Genomic DNA, 25,792 nt, shown 5'->3' with positions numbered 1-25,792 from the left:
GATGAGTCATGGCCTAGAAACATCTCAATGCTTGTCTAGGATTAATAGTTTATTGTTTCTTGTTTGATGGATTCAGTATTTTTCTCTCTCCTAAATGTGTCCATTAGTAATTGTGAGTTTTTTTTTTAATTATTAGAAATTTAGTAGAATTTAGTGCATGCAGGAACAGACTTCAGAGCAAGTAGTAGTATCTTGAGCAGTTTAAAAGAGGATTAGTGTTATTAAAGACCGTTATTGTCCTTTGAGGAGAAAAATTGTGTTTTGTTTGGGAGAAAAAAGTATTTATAAACAATGGCAATCTTATGTTTTTGTGCTCTAAAGAAGTTACCATCTTCAGAATACCTGGGTGTTCTGAATCAAGACCTCAAATGCATGCGGCAATTCATTTAATCTCTAGTACGCCATCCCCCCAGTCAGGGCAATTTTGTTATTTTCAGCTACCCTTGTAACATGATTTAGATGTATTTAAAAGTAGAAGTCAGTAGAATCTCTTAAATGGGAGGAGATTGTACAAATAGCAGTGACTAGAGCCTGCATAAGTCTGGGCACTCAGTTGGTGTAGTGCTAATTAGAAATCCAGGTGGTTTGTTATTTCTCTGGGGAGTGGATCCATTGAATAACACCATGCATGTGATGGCAGTCAAAGTCCTTGAAAATATCCCATCTGGTTACAGTGTGTTGTGAAATTAGTACGATAAGCAGCAAAATCAACCAATTAGCTGACCAAGCTGTTTTTATGCAAATCTTGTAAAAGTCTGTCTTTAGCTACAGCGGACGTAAAATACTGAACCATCCTTTCAAAACTATTGCTCAGGAAATTTCTCATGTTGTAAGCTGAAATTGTTTAATCAACATAGGACAGATTGCTCAATACTCATTGTCTTTCAGTCCTTGCATGTGAAATGGAATTATAAAGAAGATGCTGTAAAAAACAGTTGTTTTGTGGAGAGGCAGTTAGAACAGCACACGTGCAGACTGTGACTAGAATTGGCGAGAAAAGGGTATTTCTGTTTTGTAGAAAATTCTAGGTTGTTGACATTTTGTTTCATTGCATGCTGGAACAGAATGTTGACATCCTGGAACTTCAGGCAAAACAGAACAATTTGTTTCAGTTTCTTGCAAATCTGCTGGTTTCCCGGTTGGCAGCGAGGGGCCGCCTGGCAGGCAAGCTGGCCAGCTGGTCGGCCCGTGTGCCTGCCTGCCTGCTCTCCAAGCAGAACTTCAGCAGAATAAACATGTTCTCATGCCATATTTTATTTCTCTTAAATCAGCATTTTTCAACGGAAAATTATTGATCAGGTTCAGTAATTGACACTATAAGCAGGAAAACAGACTCCGAGGCCGATTTGGAAAGTTCTCATTTTACTCTTTCATTGGTGTGTGCAGAGTGACTCAACCTAGTCATCTCTGGAGTCGAAGCAAAACCATTTCTCTTTTTGAGCTAGATTATTAATTTGGGAAAAGAGGTCACCAAATAAATCCGCCTGCACTGCCCAGAAGAGGTGCTTGAGCTGCAGGGTGCAGGGGGGATGAAAGCAGGAGTTTAAGCTTGATTGGCTGGTAGTTAATGTTCTCTACTAATTACACAATATTTTATATAATCTATGTCTAGAAATTGTATAATTCTCAGATAGGTAGGACAGCTCTTTGACTTGGTGCTGTATGTGTTGCATTAAACTCCATCCCTTGTCCCCCAAGACCTTTTGTCAAGCTCTGAAGTGAAGAATAATAGGAGCACCTAGCAGAAAGTGGAAAAAGAAAACAGGTGAAGAATACAAGTGGGTCAGCATATGGTTGCTGTGGCTGAATGCAGCGTGTTGAATTTCTGAAGATTAAACACTAACCAATAGACAGCAGAGCATTGTGAGGGGGCAGGGAGCAGATTACCGTCAGTTAGCCTCTATTTCTATGGAGTTTCTTAGAATTCATCTTCTTTGACCTGCACTCTTCATTTTCCTTTGACTCTTTACTCCAGACTCATGTCAGAGGACAAACGGGCACCAGGGAGGTTCTCTTCAAAGCACTTTACTAATAGGATTGCCCCTCCATGATAAAAGAGTAGGCATAGTTCTCACTTGAAAAAGTGACATAAATGAGTAAAGAACTTGGAAATATTAACAGCTAGTTAGTGGACCTCTAGAAATGCTACTTTTTTTGAGTGGAAATTACATGGTTGAAGAACAGAATTTCACAGTGCAGTGACTGATACAAAACTAAGTGCATGAACAAGAGTCATTTTTTAATACTATATCTGTAAGAAATTTCTGTGTGTATGATCAGAAGGTGATAACTCATAGCTAAATTCAGGTTCGGGGTGGTAAAACCCCTGCACATTCCTGGTGTTAACAGAAATTGATACTGAAAAAAAAATCTCCGAAATTGAGAAAAATATCAATTTATTGTAAAATGGAGTTTGACAGAAAATAAATACCTTATTTTCTACAAACTTATTTTTAGGTAATTGAGTTTTGTCCATGAGGGCAAGCATGATTACAGGAAGGGCAAGGGGGGAAAAAAAGCTAGCAGTGGTGCAGGTGCTACTAGCCTGTGACTGATGCCGTGTCCTGCAGGCTCCTTAGGAAGAAAGACTGCAGAACCTGGACTGGAAACAGATCAGAGGAAGATACGACTGTCTTAGCATAACCTGAAATAGGTCAGGGAGATAAGTCAGACAAAAGCCAGACAAGTGCAGTCAGAGAGAACATATGTGCTTGAGAGATGACCCATAATATGAAAAGCTGCTTAGTCTTATTCTGCTAGGTTTATTCTTGTATTGGGGGATCGTGAATAAGAATAAATTTCACTTTAAGAAACAAAATGTTGCTGCAACTTTGTGTACAAGTATGCGTCCTTTTTTTACGTGCCTAATAGAGAACGGGTTTGTTTGATATGGTCTAGCATGGTAGATTAACATTGGAGCCTGAGCTCCCTGCTTTAACTCCCTACACAACTGGGCATGGAAAAAACAGCATGCAGTTTTACAAGACAGACATGCAGGAATAGCTACAAATATACTATGCTTAAAAATAATGAGTAATGCACCTATTTTTTTTTCTGCATGAACAACAATGTATTGTGTTTTTCCTTTGTTTCCCAAGAAGTTTTCCAATAGCAAGTTGGGAAACTTCCTGGTTTTAATCACAGTTCAACTTCTTCCACATGATTCCAGGAGGTGCTGGTTTCATCCATTATTGTGAAACATAGGGATGAATTGCTAGAACTGGCAAAGCTGTGTGCTGACTCTAGAGCAGTGGGAGCAGATAAGTAATGGGACAAACTGTGACAGCTGGGCATAAATTGACTGATTTTGTTTATGCGAATGAATAGAATCCCAGCTCTGTCACTATCTCACTGAATACCTGGTTTTCTGTATTTCTTACGCATCATGGTCTCTACAGGTATCCTTGATCCCTTGATCACATAGCTTCATTAATGACATGTATAGTAACTATCTTTTAGATTATGGACTTGGTGTTTGTTCATATTTGCTAGTCGTGTAGCACAGAGCAAAGGAAGCCTTTCCTTTGGCCATTGTATGTGTATGGAAAGCAGGCCATAGTCTCAGCCAAATGACATTCAGTCTAATTTTCTCTGGCTCCCTAAATTTAGCTTGAAGAGCTGTCAGTGGAGGAAAAAACAATTAGACTCTGTAGCATAGAAAACACTAATTTCCTTTGGCTCACAACTCCTCCAAGAGGCTTGCTTAGCCAAAAAGAGCAGCTGTGGGTGGGGAAAAAAACAAGCACCGCCTCCACCCCCTTCAAAACAAAACCCCAGAGCCCTCAACCCTCAAATATTTGCACTAAACTGTCTCTTTGGAGTGTAGATGGATGTTGAAGACATTAATATACAAGAGACCGGTGGTGTTCAGACCCCAGGCTGTGTGCCAGGGGCAGACACGAGGAGGACGTGCCATTTCTTCCCTGGCCCGGCGTTGTCATGTAATCCGGTTAGGAACAGGGACTGCTTGGAACACCACTTGCTTGGCTGTGGAGGGTTTGGTTGGCATGCAGCTGTTGTTGGAGCATGAAGATGCGGAGCTAGAGCCAGAACGTGCTGCTGCAGTGAAGAGAGCATGACCATGTACTGCCTAGAGAACAGGACTGGGTAGAGCGGAAGACCCAGCCACATGGCGTGACTGGAGGAGGGAGCCTCAACAGGAGAGGCTAACAGCAAATGCAAATACAAATGCCTGGGCATCTCTGTTCTGCTTGTATGTGGCATATGCTATTCGTTGTAGACATTCTCACATAGAATTAAGAGGGTAAAGGGTAAAGCTACCTTGTGATAATTGAAAAGACTTTTTCTTGCTTTTCTAGTGATTTATTAAAAGATAGTACTGTAATTCTCAAAAAGACAGAACTTCTGTCTGCCTACAGCTGCCTTGTCCTTGCTAATTTCTTGAGAGAAGTATCTTGCCCCTGCGCTGTTGAGTAGGTAAGGATGCTCACACAATCCACCATGAAGTTACTGAAATTCCTTATGAGTTGGGTAGTTTCTGCAATAACTCACCATATCACTGTATTAGGAACTTGTATTTATATTCTGGCAGCTTTTTTTCTGAGGATGTTGTCTGAAGTATTTTGTAGCACTTGGTGCTGATCTGGCACTGACAGGCAATTCAACCCCATTATATCACTTCCAAGGATGTGAAAAACATCCTTGGAAGATGGCCTCAAAGCTTATTGCACAGTGGGTGTGCTTAGTTGGTGGTGGTTGTTTTCTGTTTTGTTTTTTAATCCCTCTTTAGGGGTTTCTGGCTGCATTATGCAGTGTAAACCTATGTTTTAGGGCTCTATTTCCAGTTCTGGATTGCTCAGCAGAATCTGCTTTTTGATACTTTGCCTTTCTAATACCTATGACCCGTTATTTTTATAGTTACCACTCAAAACAAGAATCATATTTGCAAAAGTATTTAGCCAAATATGTAAGAAAACAGGAACAGGTGTCCTAATACCTTTGCAAATTTGATTCCAGCAATATTTTCCTCTATATATTCTATATATTTCTTAGCCTCTTAAAACATTCTCTCTTCTAAACAGTGGCTATTTTTTCAGTCTTAAGTGGATGTGCATTCCCATTTTCTTTGTGAAAACTGTTTACCTACTTCTCATCCATTAAATATTTCTATAAAAAAAATGCCACCCGTCTTTCCCAAAAGCATTTGTATTTCTCAGCATTTCGTATTGGATAAAGTTTTCTGTTTATATAGGTGTTGCTTTTTTTTTTTTTTTTCTTTAGATTTATCTAGATAGGGTATCTAGCTAAATTCTCTGCTGTCATGTCACAGTTAAAGTGTTTTAAAGGAGCATCTACCATAGTCAGAAGAAAAATAGTTAACAGATACAATGTGCTTTTTGACACTGTATCCCCTCATACATGGATGTAAGAAAGGAGTTGTCTTTGGAGCTTCTGGAGTTCCTTTAAAGCTGAGCAGATTAGCCCCAAGTATCTTCAGTCTAAAGAGGGCAATAGTTTTGGACTCTGATCTACAAAACACTTCAGTAAAATCAGCCTGCCATTTTATAGGAAGGAATATACTCTCCCTCTGGTTTTATTTGACTGAGTACTGAATAAAGTAGTTTTTATTTTAAATTGCCTGTTCAATAGAAAAGCATAAAACGCAAACTGTTTTTTTGATATTAGAATACTAAAATGATAACTCTTCCCAGGAAACACTATTTTAAGTTAATGTTTTGCATGTATGGTGGTAGAGGAGGGATCCAAAGCACGGGCATCAGAGTTCTAGGTGGTGGTGGAGGGAGCCAAAGCACAGGGATCATAGTTCTAGGTGAATGGGGGATGAAAACACTGGATTGTCACAGAACCAAAACAGTTGTTTTTCAGAATGTCAAAACTTGTGGCACAAACCAGTTAATGAGTTCAGAAACAAACAAGTAAAGATGAGGGATCAGAAAAAGCTGCATGCTGAGCAGGAAGCCTCTGAGGTAACCAGGAAGAAATGCTATGAAAGCGCAGGCAGTGAAGTATTACTGCCAGCCACTGTCTCTGCTCAAGTGTTAGAGCTGTGTTTTACAAAGCATAAAGTGCACACAGCTGAAAGGAAGCTGAGAGACTTTGAGGAGTCTGCTAAAAACTGTCTAGTTCAGGACCTGGTCTTTCCTCCTCTCAGCTGATACGGGTCTAGGTAAATTCATTGACTTTGTCTAGATCCTAACTCAACAAGAGTGGCTGAATTTCCCTCAGGTACTGCTAAGCAGCAAGCTTTGACTCTAGTTTATTAAGTGCCTCTGACATGCTGTTTTAAAAATCTATAAGAAAAAAAAAAGTTTGAATTAAAATCAACAACCTTGTGATTTCCCTGTGGCATTAATGTAATAAGGTGTAATGCTGTTGAAGAAGCAAACGGGGTATAGTAAGTTGCTAGGGAAGGCTGAGAACCAGACACACAAGGAATTAGCAATACTGTCACGGATGGTTTTAGTGCTGAAGTATGATATAGCCAGCACAGGCTATGTGTAAAAATTGCTTAAATTGTTAGTGTTTTATGTAAATGAATATTTGTTTTGAAATGGAGTTTGACAAACAGGCAATAAATGTATGGTTTGCTATTTGTTATTTGTTTATTCTCATCTCAAGGGCTCATACGTGAGTAGCAGAAACAATGCCGTAAAGAGCAACAATATAGGTAGGTGTAAAAACTATGTGAACTGCAAACATTCCTCTGAGCTATTTGCTAAATACGCCAGGTACACATAGAAGAGGTGGGAACAGAAGGAAAACGCTGCCCTAAGACAAGGCAAAGATCTGCTCTCTTCAGCTGTATCAGAACAGGAGCAGCCAGTCCCACAGAAATAATTCTGTTGAATTAGACCTGGGTTAGGCCAGAAGCAGTGCCAAAATGCCTATGTACTACAGGTTGGTTCTACCTCTTTGTTTATCTCTTATATTGTTGGTATAAGAACTATGGTGCTTTTAATTTTTAATCTGCTTTTCGTGAATGTCCCTAAAGTACCAAGAGGTTTGACTTCTTTTGAATAATTATTTACTTGACTAGTAATGTAATTCTAAACAGCTGCTTTCTTGTCAGACTCCACTTAGACAGATTATTTCACCTTTAAACATGTTGAGTAATACAGATTAGTTCAGCTGATGTCATGAGGTCTAATTGTGGAGCAAGGTACCATCATGTGCATGAAGGCAGAAAGCTCAATCTTGTGACCTGTCTACCCAATGTCTCAGTGATTGAAAGAATAATGGAAATTAAAATCTCAAAAGTATATTTCAAATCCAGTATGAATATACTTTTTTCACACAGAACATGTATAGTTAAAGGCTTGCACTCCATCTGTATGTAGGCTACTAGTGGAGTCATAAGGAGGCATATTCAAAGGCCAGACTGTTTAAATGCAGCTCCAGTCTTTTCTGTGGTGCTTTACAAAGCACAGTAAGAATGTACAGCCATACGTGAGTAGCTGCTTTGATGTATATTGATATATATATGATGTTAATGCAGAGTTAAGAATTTTAGTGTCTTAAAAATATTTAAATTCACGAAGGCTTAAAAGTTTCAAGTGCTTTAATTTTCACTTACCTCCTTAGAATTTGCCTGTGTTATTTAAACAAACCTTTGTTTGCATGTGACTGTCAAGCATTCTTTAAAATATGACACACATTTTGGGTCAGCTATTGTAATGCATTTATCCTTACCTTTTCATATTTAAATGATCCTAAATTAGTTTCTTATTTCTATCATCAAATACACTTGATGTTGCTATACGAGAAGAAAATGAATAATGTATTAGAGCTCACATCTATCTATGGTTAACAAGAGCTTTACTTACCCATAAAGGCTGTAGCTCTCGAACAGGAACAATGAAGAAGAACTGATCTGTACTGAGAGTCTGTCCTTTACAGCCAGCAAGCTATGAAAAAGGAGAATATTTTATAGCTTTCAGGCTGATGAACAGCCACAGCACGCTTGTTCTTTTCTCCTTCTCTTTTTCTGTGACCCTGCTCTTCAAATGCATCTAATACTCCATAATTACTTAATCCTCCACCACTGCTTGTTTCCAGTTCTTAAATGTCATTAACAGAAATTGCAACAGTAATTATCATACTGGGAGAGAACCTTTCAGATCTTCAAAATACTTTATATTGAATTTCTGTTTGTTGTCATTTAGGAGAATGACTATTGAACCTAATAAGGGAGAGAATTTTCAAGAACGACCAGGTCCTGTATCAGCATCTAAGCACAGAAGCCAAGTTTAAAAGGAGCGCAGCTCTCAATCTACCTTGGACATCTGGCCAAATTATATAAACACCTGAATCTTATCTGGTGGATGCTGAGCACTTGAGAAAGTCTAATACAAATTAATTTTGTCATTTTTGTTCCACCTCCCCCTGCAAAGGTGTGACTGAAGTATATAGGCATAGTCTTTTGTATTCTGCAAAGACAACAATAGAACCTAGAGCTGCCAGCTCCAATTTACCTTTATCATCGATGAGGTAAACATCTTCTAAATGTCTTTTTTATTTTATTTTGAAATTGTTGGACTGATGCTGTTTCAGCCACCAGTTTCACAAATGTTTTTTGTCTCTTTTTTTTTTTTTTCAGCCAAACTTACCTTACCTTGAGTGTTGAACAAATACAAGCCAGTTATATGATGGCTTAAATAATATATACTGTATTCTGTTGAGGATCCCCTACAGCCTCCTAGCACTGCTGTAGTATGTGTTTGAGCAGTTAATGCTATTTAAAGATTGTTCCAGCAAGTAGATTGAGCTTCCCAGTGTGGTGCCGCCTAACAGTCTCTACGTGTTGCAGCGTTTGTGGTAATAGGAGCACTGGGATCTAAATCCATAGCATTCTAAAACTTGCTGCACTGTTGTGTTATAATCACTGAAGGGAGTTAAAATCACCGATTCCTAAAGATAAAAAGCAATATGATAATGAGTTTAGAGCCTAGGGATCCTATTAAGGAAGTTGAGACTCTTTACTGAGTGACTTGCTAGATAATTAAAAAGCTAGTCCCTTCGGATGTCCCTATGGAGAGAAAGAGTAAGGTGAATGTGTTCTGCATTTCCCCCAGTCATAATAGCAGGTTTCGCAAAGTTGCAAATGAATTGGAAAATGAAAGTCCTGAGGTGAAGATTGCTTCATTACGCTGTATAATGTGAAAAACTGCTCACATGTTTGTCAGTTGTTTACTGTCACATTTAGAAAAAAGCATGCCCTACAGCTACTGGAGCAATAAGAAGTATGTTTGTTTAAACAGAGCCAAGATTAGTCACAGAAAAGTTGGGTGTTGCAAGGTGGGGGAGCCTCCTGCCAGCTCAGGACCTTACAGCCTGAGCTGCTTCTTGACCAGTTCTGGGTATGAGATCCTGCCGTGGAGTTCAGAGCACTTACCAGGGCGCAAGTAGGATTGCACATGCTGTCACTGTGGTCAGAGGCAGCACAATTTCTGAGGTGAAAGGGAGAGGGGTGAATATCAGCATCCTGTGGGCATTAGTCTTGCCAGGCACATTCAGCCTGCACAGAGGCTGGTTCCAGTTTATTTTTAAATGAATGGGAATTTTTCCAAGGATTTCAAAAGGACACTGAGTCAGAATCTTGAATATCTCTACAATGGTAAAAAGGTAAAATAATAATGACAGCTTTTCTCTGCAAAAGACTGAAGGAAACAATCAGGTGTAGGTTCATTATATTGCACAAGGCACTGACAAGCAGCCAGGTATGGAATTCCTGTGCCAAATGAACTGTTGTTTTATATGCAAACTAATCAGCTGCAACTATTACTGCAAAATAAGACAGGATGGGAATCCATGTGTGTACAATAGCAACATCAGGCTGAAGTGGTGGCCCTTGAATATAGCCCTGCCACCCTTAGTGTAAGAGGTGCTGCAGCACCCAAGGTCCTCACCAATGACAGAGTTGTGTTTTGCTAGGTGCTGTACAAATGCAGTGAGAGCAATTTTTGCTCCTGAAGTTGACAACCAACCTAAAAAATCAGGTAATATCTTGGAGAACAGAGGTGCAGTGACTTGTCGGTGTCCTGGCAGTGGGTGAGTGGCAGAGGCAGTGAGAGGACCCAAGGATGTGCCCCAGGTGAGGGAGATCCGTGTCCTGCTTTGGTGAAGCAGTAACTAGTCAGCACTGTTTTAGAGCCACAGTGTGTTGGTGTGGGTCTAAGCTGGTGGCTCTCCAACTGCCCAGCTTCTCAAGTGAGGCGGGTTCACATTCAGCAAGCAGGGACTATGGCCGGAGGAATTAAGGTAAGCTCATACCTCCTTTTCTCTGCATGTCCAGGACTGAGCAAGGTAAAGAAACTACTTTCTCTGTAGATACCTATGAGAACTTATTTTCAGCAAAAGTTAAAAGATGTGATCTATTATGCATAAAGGCTTTTATTTCTTTCTGATTTGATGGATTGCTTTAAGTAGTTAATCTAGCCTTTTGCCTTGCAATGCGTCTCTTTTCTGAAGGTTATTATTTTTTTATTTGTTTTTTGCAAAGTTGGAGATGTGGTTCATTTTATTGCAGCTTCAAGTAAACTGGCTGCTTTTCAGAAAGAAAATGTACCTGTATACCTGTGTTGATCTGAATGGTAAAAATACAGAAAGACATGTTGCAAAAGGCTGCTTTACTCTGGGGAATATACATTGTTTCCCTATATGGAATCATGTTTCTCCCCTGCCTTAGCATATTAGTGAAAGGATGTTTCGGTGTGATTCACAGATCTAGTAAACACAATTATTTGGGGAAAATCAAAGTTCTTTAGACAAGGAACTATCATTAACTGACTAGTCCAGCATGAAATTTCTGTAACTGTGATGAAAATAAACCTAAGGGAGCGGAAGGGAAAGTGGAGGAGTTAGAGCTGAGATTGAGAACATCAGAGACTAGAACAAGTGCCCATGATTGTGCTTCAGCAATTCTGAGGGGGAAAGAGTTGGAAATAAAGTGATTTAAGGTTCATAGTAAGCCTCCCATTTTCAATCGAGGGCAAAGCTGTGACTTCCTAGGATTTAGGCCTGGTGGCAGGGACCTATTGCTGGGATAGGTTATGAAATTCTAAGATGGACCGTCCATATTGGTAGATACTACTATTGTGTTTAGAGCTGCCTTTATGATTTATTATGAGAATGATTACTTGTTTTTAGCTGTAGAATGGCTGGTAACTACTACCACCAAAGGTTTTTCTACCATTAAAAGGTCTTATTAATCATAACTTTATGAAACTGAGGCAGTTGGGCCATCTGGACAATCTTTCTTTTAGACTGGTTTAGGTTGGCCGTCCTTGAGCTGATATGACTTTAGGATATAGTTTTTAGAGTAGAATTGTTATGTGTATTTACAGTGTTTGTATTCTAAAGGAATGTATAAACACAGAAACATGTCCTGGTGTATGATTTTGTATTGAACATATATTACAGAATCACAAAGTGGCTTTGCGCACTACAAAATCAGGTATTGTTAATGGACCATTATGTATGAACTCTTTCCTTTACATATAGCAGCTGCAAGACACAATGATATTTGTAACTAAAAATTGCTTTTATTTTAAGGCTATATCAACCCTATATTGAATTAGAAAAAGTGAAGCTGCTCAAATGCAGAAAAGGCCATAAGTACAGAAGGTCTGTGAATTTCTGGGAGACCATTGCCATGGACATCTGGATCTTGGTTGCAATTCAGGTTCAGAATTTCCACCTGGCCGCTGCCCGTAGCTGTTATCCTTCTAGCAGAAGAGTTTTCGTATTGCAATTCCAGATTGCAGTATCATTTTGTTTTATTGTACAATCTGGGATTTCTCCTTGTTAAACCAGGATATATTCTGCTTCCTTCATTTTATTTTTAATTCATAACACTGTTAGCTCTTCCCTTCACCCTCTTTGTCTATTTTTTAAATGCAGCTCTAACTTGAAAATGATTTCCTATCAACCATCTGCATCTTCCTGCAGCTTGATCTTTTCTAAATAGCCTATTTAATCCCTATTTTGCATAATGAATGTCTGTAGCACCACTCCTGGAGAATGCAAACACTGTCCATCTTGCTCTACAGTGGATTTTCTTTCTAGAAAATAAAGAGTTCTAATGCAGCATTCTTTTAACAGAATGCTAATAGCCAAAGAAGTATGGTCTCTGAATATTTATGTAGAACCAGTATAAAAGGTTGAAGTAAATTAGGAAGAAAAAAAGCAATAAATGACAATCCTAGGCACAGAGTCTTTGGTTTAGCTGAGTGTTCTATATAGGGCCTTGGGTTCCCTGGGAAAGGCCTGGAGTTAAGCTGGAGTAGTTAAAATAAATCCTGTGTAGCCCAGAGAAGCCTTCAATTTGTTATAATATTGCACCTACTTTTTCTTGGTCTGAACCACAGAATGTACTGGACCTCAATATACGCATTTTTTTCTCCAAATAAGCCTTCTGTTCTCTTGGCTTGCATTTGTGGACTGCTATGCAGTGGCACAATGTGTGGAAGGAAGAGTCCTAATAAACTGCAAGGAGCTCCACTCTTGTGAGTTATGGAGCAGACTTGTCTCATGGTCAGGAGAGAGGAAATGTGGGGTGCTGCAGTAATAGTACAGTTCTCTTATAATGAGAGAAGTGGGGAAGAGTTTAATCAAGTTGGTCCTGTTTCTCAGCAGGTAGATGGGCCAAGTGGGTGGAACTGTAGCTTGTGTTTCTAAGATATAACTGCAGGAGCTTAGCACAGGAAGCAGTAGTGGAAACTAGCACAGGAGCTTAAAAGAAAGGGGAAAATAAGAGCATGAAAACAGCATTGTTGGAAAGAAATGAGGAGGTGACCGTTACTATTGAGGGTATGCTGAAGGAAGAGAAAATGAGTAGAAACAGGGTTACCTCACACGCCCATTATAAGAGAGTGCACATTCATATTATGAGACTTGAATCTCATAGTTTCACAAACAGCTCTAAAGAATAAATTTTCTTTGTCATGTGAATGGAAGACAGCTGTGAATGACAAAGCTGCTAAGGTTTCTGTTGTGAAAATGAGTCAGCCGCCTGAATCTGGGTCTGGTGGGTTGGGCCTGTGAAGATTAGAGTCAAAAAAACAAGTCAGTTTAGGTAATATCCTGGGTTGTTCTTTGTCCCACAGTGTCTGACAGGAATAGAGAAGGTCTCAAAAAGGCTATGAGGTACAGATTGTTCAGCATGTTTTGTGTACTAACTTTAAAGACTTTGAACAGCCCCTCAGTGTCAAGATACAAAGTACTGAATATGACTTGCAGCAGAAAGTTGGGTGGTTTTTTTTTTTTTGTGGTTGTAGTTTTGCCACAAAAGGAGTGGGCAGCGTGTAAGGCTGAAAATTACAGAGGACTTTAAAGGAGAAAATGATGTCAAAATGTCGGTGGATTTACCTGCCCAACTCTTAACAACAAGAAAAGATTTTTATGGCTCCTTATGGTAAAGTATAAAAAGCCAGAAAACAGCCAAAGTTTCTTTTTGCAATTGCTGATCCACTCCTGTAAGAAAAAAAAAAAAAACCTTGCACAGTGTGGATGCAGAAATGCGCAATAAGCTTTGCCTTTAGTAAATCTGTAGGATTTTATTGCCCACCAGGATGACAAAAATAAGAAGTGTTTTAAATGAGCAAAATGCTATACCCTGAAAGAGACTTACATGATGCTGCTAAAGCAAGAAATTTTGTACATAAAGCTGATGCATCCTTTAAATGATTAACAATTTTCCTATCACTGGTCTTCAATTACACTAGTAATCAATTTAGCTGCCATAATGCAGTGTCTAATATGATGTGAAGTTGATATGATATGACTGCTGCTTTATGCATAATGCAGCTAAATTGTACCAGGAAGTATATTAAAGAAAATTAGCTCTCACATGATACGTTTTGATGCATTTACAGTGAGATGGAAGAAGGTGAACCTACTGAGCATCTTCCTAAGTTAAAATATATCTGAGGAAAGAAACTCGCATAATTTAGAGTGTGAAATCTCTTGGGTAGCTTATTGTAATGAATTTCATTGGAAATATGCCAAGCTCTGGAATTACTTCCTGTAGCAATTAGGTCATGGAATCTGAGAGATTCCAAAAGATACACAAAATGAATAATTCATGTAAGGAAGAATATTGAATTTTTACTAATAGATATGCATCTGATAATTTTATGCAGATAGCTGGATTTTGGAAAAAGTTTATGCTGAAGTGAAAGGAAGAAAAAAACAGACTACACCCTGAATTTGATAATCTTAACTTCTGAGGTTGCTATACATACTATGTTTAATCCTAAATTAACAGGTCATTATAAAGCCCATGTAGAATTATAGAATCATAGAATGCTTAAGGTTGGAAGGGACCTCTAGAGGTCATCTAGTCCAACTTCCCTGCACACGCAGGGTCACCTAGAGCACGTGGCACAGGACTGCGTCCAAGCGGGTTTGGAAGATCTCCAGAGAAGGAGACTCCACAGCCTCTCTGGGCAGCCTGTTCCAGTGCTCTGTCACCCTCACTGGTAAGAAATTCTTCCTTAAGTTCCTGTGGAACTTTTGGTGCTTCAGTTTGTGGCCATTACCTCTAGTTCTGTTGGTGGCCACCAGTGAAAAGAGACCAGCACCATCCTCCTCACTGCCTCCCTTGAGGTACTTCTAGACACTGCTCAGGTCCCCTCTCAGCCTTCTCTTCTCCAGGCTGAACAGGCCCAGCTCCCTCAGCCTCTCCTCATAGGGCAGATGTTCCAGGCCCCTGATCATCCTTGTAGCCCTGCGCTGGACTCTCTCCAGCAGCTCCACATCCCTCTTGTACTGTGGAGCCCAGAACTGGACACAATACTCCAGATGCGGCCTCACCAGGGCTGAGTAGAGGGGCAGGATCACCTCCCTTGACCTGCTGGAGACACTCTTCTTAATGCAGCCCAGGATCCTCCCAGTTTGGTATCATCAGCAAACTTGCTGAGGGAGCACTCTGTGCCTTCATCCAGGTCATTGATGAATAAATTGAACAGGACTGGACCAAGGACTGACCCCTGGGGGACCCCACTAGCCACAGGCCTCCAACTAGACTCTGCAAAGGTTCATTACATTCAAGGAGATGGAGTAAATAAGTATGTCAATGAAAAGATATAGAGAGCCTTAAGAAATAGCCTATTGATTAGGAATTGAAAGGCAACCAGTATTTTGTACAGCGATGGATGAGCTCCCTCAGCTACAGAGACTTCAGCTGAGGAGCAGAATGACTGATATGTCTTGTACTCAAGTAGCACAAAGCTGAACTGCAGCGTGCCGTGTAAGACCATGCCGTGTTTAGTACGGCGAGGCATAACATCAGGGTCTGACAGGAGCAAGGAAGTGTAAATAGGAGCAAGGGGCACTACATTCTGCATATCTTTTTGAACTAAGAAGTTCCTCCGTGACTGCTGCCGGTGGGCCTTTTAATCTATGTTAAGGCTAGAGCAGATCCCTGCAGATACTTAGAGAGCTCTAATTGCTTCCTAAATAGAGCCTGCTGTCTGCCAACCAAGTACCCCCCATTCTTAGCTGAGGGTCTGGCCTGAAGAGCTTCATTACTGCTTTGTAAATGAGATATAACTCCAAAGATACAATTGAATTAGACAGCACAGTCCAAGTGAGAGGGCCGCAGAGCTCTGAGCTCTGTTCCAGTTAACTGCAGTGTGAGTCCTTTCCTTCTTCCCTTTTTTTTTTTTTTTTTTTTTTTTTTTCTTTTCCTCCTTTGCCCTTCTGCTGCAAGATATATTTTTGCAGTGCTAGTATTCTGGAAAGCTAATTGCTGCTCACAGGCCTATGCACCATGTTTTTGCAAGGCAGCTTGTTCAAGGAGTCTTGACTCTTTTCTCTTTGGCTCGTTTAACTAACTTCATGCTGTTTTATTTTTTTTTTTAATGGTGGCCATTTCATTTTGCGTATGAAAAATATAGTGTGTCTTGTCACCTTTTGATGCATCTTGCTATTGTGAATGAGCATTTTAATAGCAGTAGCTATTAGGTATGTAATGTTTTGGTTTGGGTTGCATCTATGCTGCAGGCAGAATGAAATTAAAACAAGTCAAAAAAATAGATTTAAGAAAGTTGAAAAACTTGCATTAGTACTTATAATCAGACCTTTGTAATATAGAATTTCAAATATCCACTACTATTTGGAAGAAAAATTAGAGTGCTGCCCTTTCTACCCAGCTCCGAAATGTCTAATAAATTGTGCTGAACTCTGAAGACATCTACAGGCTCCAGCGTGATCACGTGTGCAACAGCTGTGACACAAGACACAAAGGGATAGACCTAAAGCAATCTTGTTGGGTGGAATTGCTATCCTGTGAGGCAAAAATAATCACTGGTGGGACCCTTCTGAAGGGCAAGTAGTGTTAGGAGCACGGAATTAACCTCAGGCTAGTAGAATAATGACTGATTACTCTATAGTTTGCAGTCCTTGACTTTAAATACAGATTTCTTTAGGCTAGCTGGCACCCCTTTTCCTTCTTTATTGCCAGCAGTACCTGAAGTGGAATTCATTTAACTTGAATTTTGAGGGGAGATGAAAAAACAAAACAAAAACAAAAAATGTCTGATGAGATTCTTCTCAATGTAAACTAGCATTTCACCATTTAAATTTCATCTTGCTATTGCTTTTACAGCTATTCAGCTGACAGTATAGTAAGATCGTTAATTGGATTGTAGCTCTTTTGCTGTGTTTCATTTCTTTAAGAATTTTTCATCTTTTTTTTTTTCATTCCTATTTTGCTCTACAGAACTCAAGTTTGCTTAACTTTCTGAATTAGGGCAATGTCTGAAAACATCAGTCCTGAACTAGTACAAGACAAGGTGGCAAACAGACAAAGGAGGTCCATACTGCACAGCATTTACAATCTGATTACTGATACTAGCCCCATATGGATAGGAAGGGAAAAATCATATCCACACTCCTGCTGTATTTGATACTTTGTAGTGAAACTGCAGCTTCAGGGAAATGATCTGTTAATCATTCTGATCCCTCTGCAGGTTGTGCTGCCTACTTTGAGGCAGCGTTTTGAGTTTGTCTTGAGGCCAAATTCGTTTTGACCCTAGAGGGAGCCACAGACTGAGCAATGGAACTGAAGGAAAAAATGGGCAGGTTTTTTTACTCCCCATCTACGAGAGAGGAGCTCCAAAGGGAATAATTCACAGTTCTTTTTTTTTTTTACCATTTTTCCAATTGACAGCAATGCACAAATCAGGCATGACTGGTTTGTTGTGGTTAGTGCTCTAAACATTTGCTTTTCACGTAACAGAACTGCATCCTTGCTGTGGGTGTTTAGAAGGCCTTGAACGCTGTCAGCTCCCCCCAGCACCACTCACTTGCAGTTTCCAATGTTCTCATTTTATTGCTGACACAGCAGGACTTGAAAAATTACAGATACTGTAAACACCCCTTTTGGAGGGGGGGAAAAATAACACAGAAAATGGTTATGGCTACAGAGTTCAGAGTCTGGAAGAAATGCAAGATTGCCATGTTTTCTGTTTACTATTTCCCTCATAATTTCATCCTCATATTTACAGAGGTATATTCTTTCTCTCTTCCCGCCCCCCTGCTCTGTTATGCAGATTGTGGCAGAATATTTCTGTGTAAATGACATGGGCAAAGTAGATAATATGGCTGTGTAATAAAATCTGAAGGGAAATGCAGTTCTGCTAGTTCAGCATTGCCGGTGAGTTGTTCAGCTTGGGGAGGGTGCGCATGCTCAAGATAAATTGTCAAGATTGGCTCATTTCCTCATCCATTTAAGGACTTTCCCTTTGTCTTAAAAATGGAGCTAAAATGGTTTCCTTTGTTTTTCCTTCCCTTCTCTTCCTTTTTCCATTCCTCAGTAGCTGGTTTCTAGTGACACTGCTTAAGCCAAAAAGTTGCTTTAGTGGAGACTAGAACAGAGTGCATCTAGTCCCAGAAGACCCTGTTGAAGATTAAAGGAAACTCCATTTTTAAATTTTAAACAGATTTAAAATCCTTGTTGAGGTCACAACTAATTAAATTGTCCAATTGTGTGGCAGTTTTGTGAGGTGACAAGAGCTGACCAAAAGCTGCTCTCACAATAGTCTGTTATTTTGTGCACGGTTGGTTGGGATGCAGTGTTGTACAGTAATGATTTGGGCTTGCTTGGAACAGGTGAACCAGAGCAACTAAAATGGGAGGGCCACAGATAGCAATGGAGCATTTGTTTTCTTCCTCCTAAATAACTCAAAATACTTCCCTGAAGAATGGGAAGACAAAGAATGTCCAAGTAGGCACCCTTACTTCAAATTTCCCGTCAAATAACAACCCTGGGAAGTTATTAATTCATCCCTGTCTTAATCAGATCTGGGAAAGGAAGGGAAGAAAAAAACCTTTCTTTTGCTGAATAAAATTTGCTTTCTCAAAGGGACCTCGTGGATTTTTCAAACTTTCTCAGAGTGAGAGAGAGAGTTTCTTCATGATAATTCAGACTGTTTATTCATTTGGAATATTTAAGGAAAGGTGAGCTGTTAGGAGAATGAATCCACTGTATGATGCTGATGGAAACACTTCATATGGACAACAGGTTCCACTGAGATAGTTAAGAAAGGAGCAGCTGTTCTGTCTCCATAACAGTCCCATGCTTTCCATGAGGAGGAAATATATATATATATATATATATATATTCTAATAGACTCTTTCTCTCTGATAGGTTTATAATTAGAAATTCTGTTCTCAACTATGCAAGAAGTTCTCTAACTTTTCCTTATTCTTTTTTGACTTATAACTATGGTGGGTTATACGACTTTTGAATATTTGCCTGTTAGACATCATCTACATCAAAATATGTTGTCACCTTAGGTCATTATAGGGATCCTCCTTCATAGAGGACTCAGACTCTAGCTTTCTCTCAGTGAAGAGGGTGAACAGAAAGCAAGACTGTATAGATGTCTGTCTCGCTAATCATCTTCACAGCCTTATGTGTGCTTGAGGCTAAGGTCCAAGTGTGAAAATAGTCAACTCTTAAAGATCACTAAGGATCAAACGTGAGGAGGGCATTATCATCTAAAATGATGCTTCCCTCAGTGAGACAAAAACAATATGGAAAGATTTTGCACGGTCATTCCTTCACACTGGATAAAGGGTCACAGGCAGCCAGGAAGGCTTTCACATTTGATGTGCCAATTGACAAAACTGACTCCTCAAAAAGCTTCACCACAGAGGGCAGGAAAGCAAGTGGAGAGACTTGGAAACAAACTGGTGTGGCAAAAAAGGAAGAGTTTTCATGCAGTCCATCCACCCATGATAGTGATTACAAGACAGCAGGTGACTGTTTTGTTTTGCCATCTGAGAGCTCCTGATGACTGTTGCTCCTTAACACTTCGAGAGAGGCTGTGGGAAACAAGGAGCTGCTGTCACAGTCCTTGTGGTCCTGGAGGGTACTTAGCACAGACATGTTGGCTGTTGTCAGCTTCTTATTAAGCTAGTAGGCTAGGCCTAATTACCTGAATATTTGATTGACCCCAAATAATCAAAGTTTGTACTGCTTGGAGCACTGTCCGGCTTTGTTGATAAGTGAAATCTCAAATGGCTTCTCAAGCGTTGCTGCTCTTTACTAACATGATCGAAAGTTTTCTGTACCTTTGGGACAGCAGATAGGCAAACTCTTGTGCTGCCTTTTTATTACATTTCCAAATTATCAAATCATATGTTTTTTTAGTAAGAGAAAGGAAGGGACTGGTAAAAACACTTCATTCTTCCCATTGGTGGTCTTTGATTTTTCTATACCATAAAGAAACATAGGGCTTAGAGCAAGCTTAGGGAGTGGAAAAAGCAAAGGAAGAAAGTTCATAGTAGCTGTCTGCTGTGTTCAAAGTCCCAATGTTCTGTGGCAGAACATCTTTATCCTGGACAAGAAACCAATAGCAAATTTTATGATGTGTCTTTCTACTACTTACGCCAAAAGGCTTATGCCAGAAAAAGTAATTCTTCCTTACTTATCCTTTTCTCCTGTCCACCTTTTTTTTTAAATTTTTTTTAATTTTACTTTTTTATTACAATTCAAAGTAGGAAGGCTTCAACAGAGAATTGATCAAAATCATTCCTGTGATTAGATGTTATCAATCCATTTTTTTTGAGAAATGATTTTTTTCACAAAATCTACTCTTTTTTTCAATTACCTTTTTCAAATATTTTGGGTAAATGATCTTCTAGACATAGGTGTTTTGTAGTATATTCATTTAATCTCTGTGTTCCTCCTATTTTTGTTGTATAGTTTCTCACCAAACATTATCAATAGTTGCCTGGAAAATTGTTTATGTGGTATTTAGGACCTTGTGTGTAGGGTCTCCTTTTGAGCTACTTCTGCATCTAAATGCACCTCCGAGATGGTTCTTGCCTCTTGTCATGCTTAAATGCACATAATTCTTGATGAAGAGTTTGTTCTTTGCACTTGTGATCCAGATTTGATTTCTGTTCTGTGAAGTCAAACAGAATAAGGAAGATGACAAATGGGTAGAACAGCAAAACTCCTTGCCCTGAAGCCTTTGTAAAGGCGAGTCTTTTTCAATTAGTGCCAAAATGTGTAGCCGCGGTTCTAATATAATTGAATAAAAGCAGGGAAGTAAAGGCTTGATCCCCCAGGCTCTGCTCTTTCTATACCTGACCAGGGGAAACAGAAGAAAGGAAGAGCAGTAAAGTATTCCTTCCCCTAGGCATTCCCTTGCCACACTTTTTTTTTTTTTTTTTTTTTTTTAAGGTGATGGAGGAGGGGTAAGTAAGTAATTTTGTTTTGGAAGAGAAAACCTCTACATAAGGGACCCTGAACTTCAGAGCCTTTATGTGAACCTAACTCTGTAAAGCCCAAGTATGATGGTATCTGAAATACTGTTTCAGCTGAACAGAAAGGGACTGTAGGCCTCCAACTGGACTTTTTGGATTTATGCTTCCAGGTAATAGAGACTTTTGAATTTTAGTTTAGACCAGTGGCATTTTCTGCTTAAGTTAAGGTGCTGGGAGAAGCAGATGCAAAGAGCAAACAAGTTCCTTTTAAATGAATGTGTGGGTTTACATGAAACCGGAATAGACAGCTTAGGGCGGAGTAGTGGCAGAGTTGAACTCATAATCCTGCTTTGCTCTGTGTGAAGCATATTTTACTTATTTCAAAGGAAGGTTATCGGAAGAGATGCCTTAATATGATATGTTTTTGAATATGAAGATCATGGAAGTTGTAGAAGAATTTGACAGATACAGGTCTTTAAAGCAGGTTTATTCTGTGGAAAAGCCTTATAATGCGATAGTAGAATGGCGTCATAACAAGCATGCAGATGGTCTGTATGGGGCTGATGCACAAAATATGTCTGACAATTCCTACTTTCACGGTTTTGTCAGACTTCAGAATTAATGTTAACTAAGCCTGAGCCTTCTTGGATTGGGTGGAGGTGATGTAGAGCTGCTATTATTACTATGATCATTATTTCATTTAACTTTAACTGTAACATTCATATTATTCAATCACACCGGACTGATACTCGGCTTTGTGGCATAGGCTGCCAGCACCTGAGCTGGGGAATTAACTGCATGAACTAGTAGTGGAAGAAATCTGTTGCCTACTGGTTGAATGTGGTTAATTAGGTCTGCTCTTCAGATCTGTATGTTTGTGTTGCCCTCTTCCATCCTTTTCCTAGAGGAAGGAGAGTACCCAGTTGCCCTGGAGAAGGGTCCTGGACTTGTGTGTGTCTGCTCAGGAGCTGGGGTGAGCCTGGGGACAGAAGTCTATGAAGGCAGATGTATGTTACCTGCCCTGACATTTCTTATCTGCAGTAAAAATGTACTGTTTTAGATTATATACCATTGCCCTAAATATTGTCACTTAAAGGTTAGTTATGGGTACAACTTTTCTTTCAGCTTTAGAATTTTTCATTTCTGCTCTCAATGTAGGCATGCAGCAGGAAGAAACAATATTGTGCTAGTTGTACAATACTAGTCCATTAAGTAAACAGACATCTCACCTGTCATATGGTCATGGTTAAGGTAGTGTGGCTGGTGAAGGATGAGGATGAGTATATTAGCAGTAAATTGAAATACCTTATGTGAAAAATGATCTAGGTGGATGATGGATGGACCATCTGTGTTCCCATTCTGTGATGGAAAAATTTGTGCTATTATAGATATCACAAGTGAGATCCCTTTCCTTTTCCTGAAAATTATTGGCTAGAAAGGCTAGCATTCTTCTCTGCTGCCCTCCTGTAATCTTGCTTTCAAGAGCCTGGAGGTGGCCCTCTGATCCCTGTATCACACTGTGTGCTTTCTCCATAAACAGTCAACCCCACCTCCCAGTGCCAGGAATGAGTGTAGAAAAGGTAAGTTGTATAAACATCACACAGTGGGATGCAGCTCAGCTTGCAAATGTATTGTGTGTTTTCTTAAGGCTCGGAGTGGCCACATCTCTATTGTCCTCAGAAGATGGCCTCTTTCCCACAAAATGTCACTTTTTCCTTGAGAAGCTGGGCACAGGCCGAGAGAAAGCTGGCTCTGGAATCCAGCAGGTGTTTTTTTCCCACATAATTAAGTGTTGGTTGGCTCTGGTGGTGAAATACTACTATTTTACTGAGTTCAGTAAAACTCTATTAAGTAGTGAAAGGTCACAATTTGCTTGAAGAGCAACACTAAATCTGTGGAAAATGAATTAACAGCAGGACTTATGGTCCACATGAACTGCTGAGAACAGACTCTTGTTTAATTAATATTAATTTACTATTTATAAAGTGATAATGAGATTCTTGAGGGTTTTTGTTGTGTCTGCTTTTAATTTTAAAGGCATCTTAATCAGTTTGCTGAATGACCGTATTTTTAAGTACTAAGTATGACCTCTGATACGACCTACCCAGTTGAAACTAGTTAATAGATTAGATTGGGAAACTACTTTCTGCCTCTTTCACTGCAGATGACTTTCTCCTCTTTGTCGGAAGAGATCGGTTCCCAAAGTGACATAGATATTGTTGGTATAGATGATACTTTTAACCATGACATCACTGCAAACCCCAGGACAACTCTTACACCCTTGGGAGTGCGTTAGCTCTGAAGGGGAATCGTTTCAGCAAAAAGTCTGACACTTTCTTTGCACTGTATTTCCTTCTAGTAAAGGGAGCAAAGATGATGGGTTCTGTCAAGAATTCCCTATTTTTAGCTACTTACAGTCAGGGAGAGTGAAGTGACCTATCTTTTCTCCTTCCCTTCTTGGCTTTTTTTTTTTTTTTTTTTTTCCCCTTTATCCTTCCCCTTTCCTCCCCGCCTCCTTTCACTTGACACCTGTTGCTGCTACCTTTGGTGGATGAGATAAGCAGAGAACTCTGTCAGTGTAAGAGAAGAGGAGCAGGCAATGCCTGTGAGGAGAGAGACAGACAGACAGAAGAATCCAAGCTCTCCTGGGCAGGCAGGTGTGGGAGAGCTCCTTTGCAGGGTGCTTGGTGGGGTGCTCTAGGTGGGATTTTGTCACTGTAGCAAGCCCAGGTGAGAGTGGGTTCGTCTCTGTTTTGGAGTTACCATGCTGCAGCAAATTTTGCGTGATATGTACATTGACCCAGAGCTCCTGGCGGAACTGAATGAAGAGCAAAAGCAGATCTTGTTTTACAAAATGAGAGAAGAGCAGCTGAGGCGCTGGAAGGAGAGGGAAGAGAAAGCACGAATGGAGGAGACCATGGTGCGAAAGACAGCGAGGTGCAAACAAAGTAAGCTTGGGGCTCTCCTTCCATCCTTAACTGGGGAGATGAGCGTGCAACTGACTGTGATGCAACGTGCATCTGCAAGAGGGAACTGTCCCCACAGGCAAAGGAGTCTGAGGCAGCGAAAATATTATGTTCCTGCTCCTCATCTCTCCAAAACTTTATCTGGGGAAGTATTTAATGTGGAAATGTTTCCAAGTGGCTAGAGCAGGAGATGAACTTCAGGTTATCTAGTTTTATTTCCTGATTCTGTCACTGCTTTTCTGTGTGATCATGAAATTTGGCTTGTTGTGAAGGGCTCATTGTAAGACATGCATAAGAACAGCTGCACGATATGAGACTAAACAGCTGGACATTTGTCCAGCTGTTGTACTATGTGTGCCACAAAAGAGCATGTCTAGGGAATTAGATAAGAATAGGGCGGGCATGTAAAAACAAACAGAATGAGCTGGATTTTCAGGCAACATGTAGTAAAAACAATTATGGAATTCCTTTCACAGGATGTTAGGGAAACTAAATGTATGTGTGTGCCTAAACAGCAAACAAACAAAATTGTAGAAAAAAAGTATCAAAGAACTTCTCCAATTTTCACTAAGCTTCTGGTTTTGGGTCCTAGTGGCTTTGACTAAACAGGAATATTTATTTTCTTGCTTACCTTCACCTCTTAGTAAGTGGCTTCTATGTGCTGAAGCCGTTAGGCTGATGCAGGATAGGAAATCGTTTTATCACGGCTATATAGTTACAATGATTCCACACTCAGCAATGAGATGTTGCAAATATCTGAGTCCTTTCCATATGAAATACCAACGATCTTATCCTAACTTTAAATCCAGTCAGGTCTGAAAATTAGAAATGACTGATAATTTTGAGTAACTGATTTTGAGAAAGTGCCCCAACAGCCTTTTTATTCTAATGTCGAAATATATAGCATTGCTCATATAAAAGCACAGTCAGAATAAAAGGGTTTGCTTGGAGCACCCCAGTAAACATGGGCTTCTGGATTCAACTGAGGACTGCTGGACTTCTGCAGAAGTTTCGAGCCTGTGAGTCTTGCCAAGTGCCAAGTATACTCTGTTAGGTAGTTAGCAATTCAAGGACTAGGATTGAATAACCATGTCCTTTGAATAAAACTAGCCTTTGAGACTTGCTTGGAGTTAAGAACTGTTGTGAAATGGCTCTAGTTTAAGCTACAGTAGTAGCCTTGAAATAAAGGGAAAGTTTAGGGCAAAGTAGTTGTTCAGCAGTAATAGAAGTTGAAACTGTGCCCTAACAGATGACAATGCAGAAGTAGAAAACATGATCCTGTTTAATTTCTGTTTTCTTCATGGTGGTGTTTTTACTCTGAATGGCTCTCTCCTAAGAAGGATGGAGTCAATATTGCTGCTCTTATGCAGTGCAAAAACCTTGTTTATTTTGATTGATTTGTAACAGAAAAAAATTAAAAATACAGTTCAAATTAACATACCAAAACCACGTTACAGTGCTGAGATCTAGATTATGCTTATTCTTTGAGGAAGACAGATGCAGAAAAATCTAACCGCAAAAATATTTATGGGACAATTTGTCATGGTGTTGACATCTAAATTTCCATATATAAATTATACATTAAACCTGCTCCATAGAGGAACCATTTCCTGGGTAATTAATTTTCTGATTCATAAAAAAAAAAAAAAAGAAAAAGAAAAAGAAGAGCGGCAGAAAAACCTTTAGATTTTTTGTTCTGGCGTAAGTGCTCCTACATACACAGGGAGTAAAACTACACAATGGCCCATTTTCATTTAACATTTTCCCTTAAATTACCAATTTAAGGTACCCTTTAGGACTGACTTTTTGCCCACTTTAAAAAAAAAAAAAAAAAAAAAAAAAAAAACTACTTTCCTCAGAAATGTATTAAAGCATGAATCCACCTTAGGATTCCACCTTTTTCCACCTTAGGAAGAAGAGCTATTTTAATTAAATTTGAAAGATAGGCATTTGATTTTACTGAAAATATTTTAACTTCCATGGTTTGACATGGGCCATTGTTAGAAAAGATAACTTCCATCTTTTAGACATGCTACTCATAAACTGTATAGATACATGTGACTGATTTCTGTTATGCAGTTCTATAATGTGGTTTCGCCTTGGAGCTAGTTCCATGTGGAGAAAAT

General features: G+C 39.5%; 2 protein-coding genes across 2 annotated transcripts in view; one reads left to right on the top strand and one right to left on the bottom strand.

Annotated features, from left to right (window-relative positions):
* MAT1A (methionine adenosyltransferase 1A) overlaps positions 1-7,072 on the bottom strand; it is a 133,965-nt gene extending 126,893 nt beyond the window's left edge. The window contains exon 1 of the mRNA XM_088526375.1: positions 7,059-7,072. The gene's annotated coding sequence lies outside the window, so the exon portion shown is untranslated. The remainder of the gene's footprint in view (positions 1-7,058) is intronic.
* Positions 7,073-21,538: 14,466 nt separating this feature from the next.
* The window catches only part of SH2D4B (SH2 domain containing 4B), a 53,390-nt gene continuing 49,136 nt past the window's right edge, over positions 21,539-25,792 (top strand). Inside the window, exon 1 of the mRNA XM_088526454.1 lies at positions 21,539-21,707. Coding sequence (XP_088382580.1) covers positions 21,539-21,707 — 169 coding nt within the window. The remainder of the gene's footprint in view (positions 21,708-25,792) is intronic.

Source organism: Tinamus guttatus, unplaced genomic scaffold (assembly GCF_059628265.1).
Source record: "Tinamus guttatus ecotype Peru unplaced genomic scaffold, ASM5962826v1 Tinamus_guttatus_pri_ptg000246l, whole genome shotgun sequence".
In the NCBI taxonomy this organism is placed as follows: Eukaryota; Metazoa; Chordata; class Aves; order Tinamiformes; family Tinamidae; genus Tinamus; species Tinamus guttatus.
Note: the sequence above shows the minus strand (reverse complement) of the source record. Positions and strands in the feature narration are given on the sequence as shown.